Genomic DNA, 13,000 nt, shown 5'->3' on the forward strand with positions numbered 1-13,000 from the left:
AGAGTAGCCAGACACTTTTCAAAATTTGTGCACACACATCAAGTCTGCCATCTTTAATTTTGCTGCTGCTTGGAAGGAGATAAAGACTACAACATTGGCTAATGGCTGGACCAAGTTACTGAACAGGAGTGAACCAGAATACGATTTCAGAGGTTTTGAAACCTCTGATTTCTGTGAAACTTTGATGCGAGCTGGTGATAATGTCAGTGAGAATGACATTGAATGGTGGCTAGAAATCAATGAGGGTGACCCAGACTACCAAATTTTCAGCCAGGAAGAGATTGCTGAAGATGTTCTACGGGACGATCAAGAGGTTGACAATGAGGAAGAAGAAGTAGAAGCAGTTCCAGCTGGTCCAAACTATTGGTGGTTAGAGAACACATGGACAACATCATCTCGTTCATAGGCGCATCTTCTGATCCAGAGGTAATTGCTTATTACAAACATTTTTGGCAATTTCGATCGTTTATCATTAAGAAACAGTATAAAAGTGGAAAGCAACTGAAACTTGATGCTTTTTTCAAGCCCAATCCTCAGTAAAATGGAATTTACATAAAAATGTTCTCATTAAAATATATTAATACTGTACCACTGAAAGTGTTTTATTTTCAATACTATTCCTAAGATTCGCAATTTAATGGACTTTCTATATTATGGACAACTCTTAACCCCTAATAGTCCATTAAATTGAGAGTTTACTGTATAGCCGCCTTCTTATCACTTACACTGTAGTGATTTCGACTGTTTCTCCTATACTTATAAATCTTAAACTCTTATTTATCTGATTGGTGAGAGCTTAGGTGTTTGATTATGCCACCAAGTATAAAATCATTTCCATTACATATAACACCATATTTATATTTTTGTTTCTAGGTTTAAAACTTCATAAAATTAGAAATTTTATGGAGCACTACCCACAGCTCTGCTCACACTGATCTGTAAAACATTTTCACTAGCCACTTACTGCAAACACTAAGGAATTATCATATAATATAATAATAAAGAATTTGCTATCCTGACAACATGAAAGTTGTCATGATAATAAAGCTCTTTTGAATGTCTGTGATCAATTCATAAATTTCAGACTGTGGATTATGATATCATCTGTTAAGAAAATTCATTTCAGTGGATATTGTGAACTCGAATGTATTTGCAAGTAAGTTTAAATAGCATTATTACTATAGCATCCTGGCAATTACTTTTTAATTATCTGTTTTAGCATATCATTTTGCTCTGTTTTTGTTAGCTATAGTGAGCATGTGCTGTAACTTTTCCTATATGAAGAACATCTAGTGTGTGTGTGTGTGTGTGTGTGTGTGTGTGTAGGGGAAGAAACATGAGGACTAGGTTGTATATGATACTAGAGACAGAATAAACAAAAATTTTGTCTATTAAAAACTTCTCTTTTAAAAATTATCACTAATACTTTTTCTTGATTGAATTTTCATCTTTAGGTAATGTTTGATAGCGTTGGAGGCCTTGATAACCACATTCAGTCTTTAAAAGAGATGATTTTGTTTCCTTTAATGTATCCTGAAGTGTTTGAAAGATTTAAAATTAATCCACCACGTGGTGTATTGTTTCATGGCCCTCCAGGTAAATTTTCTAATGTATACTAATGCACTTGCAATGGCTTTTGATGTAGATAGAATTTTGATTGCATTTGGTGTTATTCTTTATTCTTAATTGAGATCATGATGCTTTAGTTTTCAGAAAAGGATTATTAACAGAATATTAACGAACTTCCAAAACGTATGTTCTTTCTGATCAATTATTAGGCATTTCTATTCACGTTTCCAAAAACAGATTAACTCACATTTTGAAGATTCAGTTGTTAAGGACATAATTAAATCCAGACCTAGAAACCAGCTCAGCAAATTTTCAACTTTTTTTAGTGATGTAATCTTGGACAGTATTTGGGCATCTCAGTAAAGGATATTTTATTTGTGGACATGGTATTGCAATTGCCATTTTTAAATGCAGAACTTGAAGCCATACAGAAATTCAAGGAATTTGTCAACATCCATCATAAAAATAGTTGTATTATCAACAATTCTTTATTCCCTTAAGCCACTTTGATGATTGGGAAATACTACTTATAACACACTTTGTTATAAGCACTCACTATAATCATCTCTTTGTGACCAAAGAATAGTTTATTGTAATATAATGGAAGGTTGCTGAATGAATTTCATTTAGAATAGTGGAACTTTTTCTGGGACTTCTCAGGTTTTATTACTGTGAGTAAGTTCATTATAACTGTGTTTTCTATGGGGAAGTTGACACGAGTGTGGACACATGCTCAGTGAGCCTGCTTCCGCAACAAGTGAGTTCCTTCTAAATAATATCCAGTGTTTATTCAGCCATTACAAATTACAGAAAGGAGTAGCTAGTTTTCAAACCTAAATATAACTTTTAATGGAGCCATTTTCAAGTTGATATGGACAAATTTTAAAGGAAGTTGCCTGATGGTAAGTTGTTACTTACCATCAGGTAACTATTATTATTAAGAAGAAGAAGAAAAAGCTGGTTATCATTGAAGAGTCAAATTTTAGAGGAGTGAAAAAAATCTTAAGGAAATGATGATGGTTTCTGCCAGGAAGAATGTTGCCAAGTTGTCTGCGTTGATTTTTATAAATGAGATGCTTTGTGGACAATGTATTACTGTTATCTATTGTCTTAGAAGTTTGTTTTTTGCATATTTCTCTTCATATGCACCTATAGTGTAGATTGTTTTGAGGATGTATTGAAGTTGTTTTGCTTATATTTCAGAATTTGTACTCATTTTGCAATGCATTAATGAAAAGCTTCAAACTGCTAAATTGAAAGCTAGGATTAATGGTCTGTAATGAGTGTTAATCTCAGTGATATGTTTCTACTAGGATTCACAAAATGGAAAGAAAGGATGCTTTTTTATTTATTTATTTTTTTTTTTTTTATATAACCAACTACAAGACATATTCAATAATTTTAAGAAAGGTAATATTTTTGTAGATTTAAATGCAAAGGTAGCTCGGATTCCCGTTATGGGCAGGAGTAATTGGACCTTTTGGTAATTGCAGTGAGAATGGCAAGAGCCTCCAATACCTATTTCAGGCATAAATTGGGTCTCAGGGCTCACCTAATAGTCCACAGGAACATGATGGAGTATGTTCTAATAGTAAATGCAACTAGGACCTGCATAAGTGGGATCCGACGACTACCTTGTTATGAGCACATTGTGATTGAAGCATTAGGAAATGCATCCCAAGACCTGCCACTGTGACTATTAACACTGAAGAATTGAGCACTTCTGATACTGCCAGAATTCACTGTGATGATTTACTTAGATGTTGTGAAAGAACTAGACTACAAGATCACGATGTAAAAAATATGTGGGATGGCTTCAGGAATGCAGTGTATGAAACCAGTTAATCTGTTTTAGGGATTAGAAAGAAGCAAAAAACAATTGATTAGTGAGGCAGTGCAGTCATTCAATGAAAGAGAAGGCAGGAAGAGGTTAATTCAGCATTCAGATAAGCAGATTAGACTAAAGAATAGGTAAATTAATAAAGAATTCTGCATAGTTGAAAGTAGATAACTCCTTGTTTATAGCATGGCAGAGAATTAGCTAAATAAAACTTCATAAATGATCAGAATATGATATATGAAGTTTTATTAAATTATATTGAGTAGTGATAGAGTTTGACAGTTTAATGGATTTCAAGAAAATTTTTAAGTTAAAAAGAATTCAGAAAAACAATTTGAATCACCACCTATGATGTAACTTGCAGTTAATTGTTGAAATAAGAGGCTGGAGCAGCATATTTAGCAGAATTGGTAAAAGAAGTACAAAAGGTGTAGTGCACTTAGCTTACTGAAAGTTACCAGAGACAGAAGCTGCATACCTGGAGTATAATAATGCTATTTGTAAGAAAGAAGATGGCATGTTATGTGAGAATTATAGGGGAATTAGATCTATCTGTGTTTTCCAGGTAAGGTCCTCAGAATTGTTATACGCAGTAGAATAAAGGACCTGGCAAGCAGTTGATGAGCAAGGTGGATTCAAAAGGTCAGGATATTGAAATTTGTATTTAGGTGACTTTAAAAATGTTTTTGATTCAGTTGACAGGCAAAATTTCTGGAAGATTGTAAGAACTTATGGTGGAATACCTGACAAACTTATTTAGCATTCGCTCTTTTATATGATAACATCAAGGCTTGTGTTAAAGTTGATAAAGTATATAGGGAATGGCATAAAATAAGAACTGGAACAAAAGAATCTTAGAGTATCTGACATGAATTATACTGATGATTTGGCCTTATTCACATATAATGTGGAAAAAATGAACTCCTTTTTTTCTGCAGTTGATAATGCGAGGGAGTCATCTAGATCTGATTATCAATGTTGAGAAATCAAAGGTTATGAAAACACTGATAACGAGGAGTCTTTTATTTTTCTTAAAGCATGTGCTATAGAGCAAGTCTCTCATTTCAGTTATCATGTTGGAGGCTTAATGGATTGTATACAGCACTCAAAAAGGATTAAAACAGAATTTAATACTTCCTATATTTCGTCTCAGTCACTGAGACACCTTCAGGGATTACACAAAAAAATTAATGTAACATGCACACAAATATCACACAATACTAAGCTAAACCACGTGGGTGACTCTAAAGTCCTATCTAGGTGGAGCGCCCTCTAAGAGCAGTTGTGGGTGGCCTGGAATGTAAGGTGGGATCTCTGATGATAAGTGTTTCCCAAATCTTAGGAAGCTTAATGCAACAATATTTATTAAGATTTGGTTGATTTCTGAGAGCTGCTGCTGATTCTAAAAATAGTCTCTCTTTTTTGAATTTGCTGTGGTGGAGTATGGTGGTTTTTTCCCATGAGATCCTGTGGGTTGTATCCAAGACATGGTCAGCTAGGCCTGACTGACCATAGTCGTGGTTGCAGATGTATAACTTGTGTTCCTCTAGGTGGATGGTTGCTGATCTGCCTGTCTGTCCAAAGTATGCCAGCTTACAGGAACAGGGTACTTTATAAATTCCAGGCACACAGAGAGGAGGGAGCTGATCTTTTGTAGACCGGATAAGGGTAGCAAGTTTGCGGTGGGACTTAAATGCTGTGTGTAGGTTGTACTTTTTCAGAATCTTGGCTATTTTTTCTGATGTGCCACGGACTTAGGGTATGGTGATGGCATTTCTATAGATGGAATTTAATACTTCCTAAATATAGGAAGTATTAAATTCTGTTTTAATCCTTTCTGAGTGCTGTATACAATCCATTACAATCAAGTCTCGAACTTGATGTCCTCACAGCACTTAAGCCTCTACACACGGATTCATTTCAGTTATCTTGGTAACTGTACAGTCGATATTGGTGAGATAAGGAAGCTAGAAGATTAGGAATCGTCCAACATATTCAGAAATTTGTGGAAAGTTTGTAAAGATAGTGGAACAGAACAACAATAAGTAAAAAATAATTAAATAGTCTGGTTTCTCTATTTTGCATTATGGAGCTAAGATTGGATGTTGTGTTAGAGTGATAATTAAAGATTTGATGCTTTTGGTTAATGGTGTTTAAGGAATATCTTGGTAATGAAATGGTTTGACTTTGTGAATAATGATGAGATATGTTGGACATTCACTTGTTTAACAAGATTATGTTAACTGATCCAGGAGGTGTTAGGAAAAGAGGCAGTCCCTGAACAAGATGGACTGATAATATCAAACAAGACCTAGATAGAATTAAGATTAAGTGACACTGGATGTCTAGGATAACTGAGAGGAGACCTCCACATAGCCTTTAAAGAAATGCGGAGAACCGACCAGGCCTTCTGACCTAATGTCCAATCCTCACCTTCTCGTGGTGCACCCTGTTGGGTATCTACTTTGATACTGAATGAATGAGGATTGGCTGGCAATTTGGGATTTAGCTGACCAAATTGTATTCATATTGGTTAAATCAAAATAAAAAATGATGGTACAACATGACAAAATTTCATGCCGGCTCGGGCGTTGCCCGGTTAAACAAGGCCCTCGTTGTTTTTGCCAGAGAACCAGGGCGAGCATCAAAAAGTCAGCTACTGGAACAATTCTGAAAACACACTCCAACTCAACATCACCAGAGTTAAAGATTGTTACTATCAACATAAGAAGCTTGAATGGCAAAGAAATGGAGCTAGCTAAGGAATTAGATAAATACCAGATCGACATAATAGGGGTGAATGAAACAAAAAAAGACAAAAACTGGTGGGATCTTTCTGAGCAATAAATATAAAATGTTATATTCAGGCAGTGACAATCAAGGAAAAGAAGGAGTAGCCATAGCCATAGTATTCAACACAAAATACGAGGCTAATCATCTTGAATGGCAGGCAGACTTAAGTAGAGTCATGTGGGCAAATATCAGAATGGGGAACTGGACAATGAGACTTATTTGTGCCTATTGTACCACAGAAGGTTCTACTAAGCTAGAAGTGGAGGAATTTTTTGAGGCTTTAGAAAAAGCAACTGACACAATGAAAAAGGAAAAGTTGGTCATTGTTGGGGATCTAAATAGCAGAGTAGGAAATGATTGTGAGACATACAAAAATATTTTGGGAAAATTTGGAGAAAAGAGCAAAGCTAATAATAATGGCAAATATCTGTTGGACTTCTTTGCTCAGGACATGGACTGGTTATTACTAACACCATGTTCCAACATAAAAATGTGCACAAATTCACATGGAGGGAAGAGGCAAGGAATAAGAAAAGTCTCATTGACTATGTTATTGTTGATAGTGATGTTTTCTCCCTGGTGCAGCTCACCAGAGTGCACAGAGGATTTGAAATCGGAAGTGATCACTATTTAGTCTTGAGCAGGAAAAAATTGAATTTCATATTGAAAAGAATAACGTGTAAGAAAGTTCTAAAGCGAATAAAAGTTGATCAGCTCTCAGATTTAAACTAGACTAAAACACACAAAGATTATTGAAGAAAAAATGAAAGTGTTTGAGAACAGGAATCAAACCTTGGAGATTCAGTGGCAAGCTTTGAAGAAAGCTCTGATTTATTCAGCTAGAGAGAGACATGTGGTGAAGTTGTCTGCAAGGATAGAAAAATTAGAACTCCATGGCGGACACGGGAAGTTATAGAGGCAGTGAAGGAAAAGAAGAAAGCATATCAAAAGCTCCTGGCAAATAAGTCAGCTTGTGCTCTTAGAGAATACAGAGACAAATGCAAGAATGCTAAACACTGCATAAAACTAGCTAAACAAACGTCATGGGAGGACTTTGGCAAGAATATAGAAAATAAATATGAAGAAGGTGGCAAAATATTCTGGAGGTTGTTGAAGAAGCTTAGGAATGGAGGAAAGAGTGCTGTAAAAGGAATTAAAGATGATAAAGGTGACATGAAAATGGGAGAAAAAGATATCCTTGAAGTATGGAGTAATTACTTTGAAAAACTGTTAAATGAAACAAGCAGTGATGACAGCACAGAGGTAAAAAACACTGACCAGACATGCAGTCAGGAATACATATCCATACTTGAAGTAGAAAAAGCCATCAAAAACTTGTGGAAAGGCAGCAGGAGTAGATGATATTCGACCAGAAATGCTGAAGTATGGTGGTATAAAAGTCTTTCAGTGGCTGCATTGCATAGTTCAGAAAGCCTGGACAGGGGGACGAATTCCCGATGATTGGAGTAGAGCTTTCATAGTACCTATATATAAAAAGAGAAATAAAGCTGAATGAGAATTACAGAGGTATTTCCCTACTGAGTGTTCCTCGCAAGATCTCTGCAAGTATACTTGAGAAACGGTTGAGAAGAATTGTGGAAAATAAGCTGGGTGAAGAACAAACTGGATTCAGGCCAAATAGAGGCTGTCAGGATCAGATCTTCACTTTACGACAAATAGTTGAGAAAGCATGGGAATATAACAAAGATCTGTATTTAAGTTTTGTCGATTTGGAAAAGGCATATGACAAGGTGCCAAGAGAGAAGCTATTCAATACTGCTACAGTTATATAGTGTCAATGGGGCATTATATCAAACAATACTTCGTCTTTATTTGAGTTGTAAGTCAGCAGTTAGAATTGAAGGAAGTAGAGGAATATGGTTTAATGTTAAATCTGGTGTGAGACAAGGAAGTACATTATCCCCTCTGTTATTCATTATCTATATGGATCACATTATGAAGGAAAGTGGTATTAAACATGATATCAAAATTGGAGATGTTAATGTCAGCTCTTTGCTTTATGCAGATGATGTTATACTTCTAAATAAATTCTGCTACAAGTCTGCAAGATTCTCTGACTAAATTGAATAACTGTTGTAATAGATATGGTATGAAGGTCAGCAATAATAAGACAAAGACAATGAAAATAGGCAGAATCATTGAAAATGTCAACTGTGTTGTGAATGGAGAACCTGTGGAACAAGTAAAACATTTCAGTTACTTAGGCACAATTTTTAGTGAAGATGGTAAATTAAATATAGAAATAGACAACAGAATCAGCAAAGCTGGTATGGTGGGAAGTCAATTGAATAAATTCATATGGAATAAGAGAGAAATTAGTTGGAACACTAAATTAGCTGTATACAAGACTGTGCTTTAACTTATCGATCTGAGAGCTGGGTCAGAAGTAAAACACTTGACCAAAGACTAGAGACCGCAGATATGAGAGTCCTGAGAAAGATTATAGACGTGAACAGATGGCATCAATGGCAATATCATATTAAAAACAAGGATATTAGGAAATAACTTGACATTGTCAGCATCCAAGAATGCGCTAGCAGAGCTAATCTCAGGTGGTATGGTCACTTAAACAGAATGGGCGAAGAAAGATTAGCAAAACAAGTGTTCTCTGCTAGGTTAGCAGCAAAATGACCCAGAGGAAGACCGAGATATAGGTAGATTGATATGGTACAAAGTGCTTTAGATGATAGAAATATAAGATCTGATAATGTTGGAGTCTTGACAAGTAACAGACTGATTTGGAGGAAAATTGTGGATAGGAAGTTAGTAATGATGTAATTTTTTTCATGTGGTACTATCACATCCTGTACACTCCTCGAGGGTACATGGCAGGAATTTGATGATAATGATGATGGATGTGTAGGATGGACATGAAGCTAGTCAGAGCTGTAATGTAACCATTAGTTGGTTGCATGAGGAGCTTGTATGCATGTATGTATCCCCCTCACCCCTCATGGTATTGTGAACTATGGTCAACTTTTGAAGTAAGACTTCAATATTCCTTGTAGCATAACTTTAGTTATATCTTCAAAATTAAGCTATTCATAAACTAAGCAACTTACACTATAAAGTGTAGGATGTAAAAGGAACCCTTCCAAAAACACATAGATTGTAATAATTTTCATTATTAATCATTTAACGTACAATAATCACAAAAACAAAATAAATATAATAATTTATGCTGCTGCCAATATTTTACTTGATTTTGAACCGCATTCCCAATCATAAAATAATTGTCACCATATGTAATGCTAACAGGCAAGTTATTGTGGAAACAATTCAGAATTGTAATGTATAAAATAATTGATATCCTTTCATGGCACATTTTAATGTGGGATAAAAACTAGTTTTTTGTAAATGAATGGCCTTACTTGTTGAGGTTTATAGAATGCTTTGTTGCTAATGCTGACTACAGAAATAATTTCTCAGACTTGTATCATCTTCTATGATAAATAAACACTGCAACCTGGGAATGCAATGCCAGGGCAACTCACAGTAAAGGTGGAGCAAGCTCTGATCACTGTCCTTAATATTTTCACATAATGTAAAACAGTAAAGAAATAAGTTCTGACTATTTTGAAACCTTAGTATTATATCTAGGTCTACCTACTCACTGATGAGACCTCAAAAAAAAAGGTCACTACCCAGACCTCGAAATCGGTCTGGGTAGTGACCTTCTCTCATAATGTAGAACAGCAATACATCTCCTAGGAGCTGTGTTTTACATTATGGGAAAATATTAAGGACTGATCGGAGCTTGCTCCACCTTTGCTGCGAGTTGCCCTGGCATTGCACTACCAGGTGTTGGCTTACGCTTGGACTTGCCGAACTTTATATAGTTTTCTAGATTTGGCATGAGACTCTTAGATTAGATTTCCTATCTTTGAGTTTCTTATTCGGCTAAGAAATAATGTGGTATTCAATATCCACTTAATTTTGAATAATTTTCTGAATTCCTGGCAAAAGTCAGTTACTTTTTACTTTCCAGAGTTGGGTAATGCTATGAAAATTTCAACTAATTATCATCAAGTATTGCTAACTGGCTGTCTACATGATCATGGGGAAAAATAACCTACTCTTTATTTTCTGTAGTACGATCCATTTTCTACCCATGATGCAATCTGGCTTCTGTAAAAATTGTTCTTTATTGGATCATCTAATTAGATGAGAAACATTATTCAGAGATACATTTCTAAAAATAAAAAATGAAATGAAATAATCAGCTGTGTTAGTTTTTTTTTTTTTTTACATGAAATAACATTTTTCTGGTTGCGAGTGATTGTAGCGATATCTTTGAGCTGTGCTAAGAAAAGTGTGTTTTTAAATAGTGTATGGTGTACCTTTTATCATATAATTGTGCTTCATTTTTTCATGTTGGATACAAGTATTCTTCAGTAGTGTTGGAATTTTGTTGTTTATTTGTATTTTTGTTTATTCCTACTGCTTCTGATTTCTGAAAATGGCATCCATAAAGAAGCACATGTCTGTGGCATAGGAAGCTTTGGCACAAAGATCAAATTCTTCTCTGGATTTTTCCCAGTGATGTGCTGTGAGAATTGATTCGTCTATATACTGAAAATATGAAAGATTTGGACTGTTAAGGTGAACGAATAGAAGGAAAGCATTAATGTATGTGAAAACTGTATTCATAGATTAGAGCATTTCAAAATGGGAGCTAGCTTTGCTGGTAGTCAACAAAAATTGCATGGAAGTGTTAGTCATGATTGCAAAGGGACCATAGTAGAACAGCTTATGCAAGAATTGATGGAATTGAATAGTGATACAAAGCATCTGGAAGATGAGATTAAGTACCTAAAGAAGAGATTAGTGGATGTGAATAAGAAGTAGAAACTGTTATGCTAAGATGAAAAGCCAAACGGTTATTTTTTTCTGGCGAGGTTGATAAGTAAAGGGGATGGCACTACCAAGTGGTCACTTACTCTTGGATCTGCCGACAGTTCATCAGCACGAAACGTTTAGATCGTAGTTTTCGATCTTAGAGTTTTGCATACTGGCTAAAAAACAATAAGGGATTTTTATCCCCTTTACTTAAGTAGAAACTGTATTAAGAAGAAAGAGTCACAGATAATTGTATGTCATTTATGAAGACTCAATCATTAGAGGAGTGATGACTAATAGAGTATACACAAAACATGCTTTTCTGATGGAACATTGAAACAAATAAGTGATGCTTTGCAGAGAAGGAAAGAGCAAGCATCAGAATTAGTGGTAGTTGTTGGCACGCATGACTTAGTTGGCAAAAAATGAAATGTTAATAGAGACTTCAGGAAGTTGTTGCAGGAAGTAAAGGATAATAAAGCTGTTGGAAAAGTCATTAGTATGTTGCTCAGTTATGACAATAGTAAGTTGAGAAGAAGAGCAGAGATAATGAATAACAAGATGGCTGAGTTGTGTGAGGCAAAGGTTTCAGTTTGTGAATCTGTGGAGTGAATTTCACAGAAAGTTGAGATGGGTTAAAGTTGATGAATTGCATTTGAATGGGTTTGATGTTATCAATTTAGAAAGGCTACTGTTTGCTGTGAAAGCACAAAACTAAGAAATTAATGTTGCTAATTAATGATCAAAGGGTGCTTGTGAAGCAGGATGGGCCAATTAAACTGATTGTATGAAAGGAGGAAGATGGATGCGAGGTTGAAGATGTGCTTGTGGCTGGACAAGGTGATGGAATGCATAAAAGTGAGGATAAGGTAGGTATGAATGGCAATCAGAGTCAGGGAGTTAGGAGTGGGCAGGCTGAAGCGAGAGGTGTGGTATAGCTGTTAGAGTAGAGAATATTGGTGTTAGTAGAATGGCTTCAAAGGCACATGAATTGTTATATTTGTATACACATGTAAGGAGTATTTGAAATAAGAGAGCTGAACCTGATTACTGTTAATGACTGCAGAGGAATTGTGTCCACAAAGTGGGAAAGTTTGTAGGACAGATCCTGAATCTCTGTGATGTGAAGTTGAAATTAACAGACTAATATTTCTGATATTAATAGTGCAGGGAATGTAGAGAACACTAATTGTGAAATGCTTAGACAAATTGGTTGGGCATATAAAAAGAAAGTGATCCTGAAGGGAGATGTTAATTACAGGAATATAGAATGGAAGGAAGAGATAATGTGTGGGAACAAGGAGAATGAGTTTGTTGAATTTCTGAGGGATAAATATCTTAAGCAGCATGTGACCAAGGCAACTAGGGACTAGTGTTGTGGATTTGGTTATAACTTCACAAGATGCAGTTGTTAATGAGGTACTTGTTTGGGAAGTGGTAAAACAAGAAAAGATTAAAAAAAAAAAAAAAAAAAAAAAGATATATATGGAATTATAAGGTGGGTGATTATGGGAAGCTCTGTAGTTAACTAGCATCGAAATTGGGTAGATGAGCTGTGTGCAGAAATGATGTTGACAGTGCATGGGAATTCATAAAGCAATATCTGACACAAGCAATGTATAACTGCATACTAATGATTGAGTAAATAGAGTAGGAGTGAAATGGATGAACAGTGAAATGAAGCAGGCTGTGTTAGGAAAATTGAATCAGAGGTGTATCAGGTGTTGATTGGGTTAGATGTTAATAAGACTGTGGGAATGGATGACATGTTACATGAATTTTTAAGGAATGTGCACAACAGTTATCTATGCCCTTGACCTGGTTATTTAATGAAAGTTTTGCAGTGGATAAGGTTCCTGAGGAGTGAAAAGAAGGCAAAATAGTACCACTTCACAAGCATGGTTCTAGCATAAGTTTCCAATTCATGAGAATTCCAAT

General features: G+C 35.3%; 1 protein-coding gene across 1 annotated transcript in view; it reads left to right on the plus strand.

Annotated features, from left to right (window-relative positions):
- The window catches only part of LOC150095219 (ATPase family AAA domain-containing protein 2-like), a 538,448-nt gene that overhangs the window by 191,719 nt on the left and 333,729 nt on the right, over positions 1-13,000 (plus strand). The window contains exon 9 of the mRNA XM_090410622.1: positions 1,455-1,596. Within this exon, the coding sequence (XP_090266748.1) occupies positions 1,455-1,596 (142 nt within the window). The remainder of the gene's footprint in view (positions 1-1,454; positions 1,597-13,000) is intronic.

This window comes from Typopeltis vanoorti, chromosome 20 (genome assembly GCF_054136105.1).
Source record: "Typopeltis vanoorti isolate ZY-2024b chromosome 20, IOZ_Tvanoo_1.0, whole genome shotgun sequence".
Classification (NCBI taxonomy): Eukaryota; Metazoa; Arthropoda; class Arachnida; order Uropygi; family Thelyphonidae; genus Typopeltis; species Typopeltis vanoorti.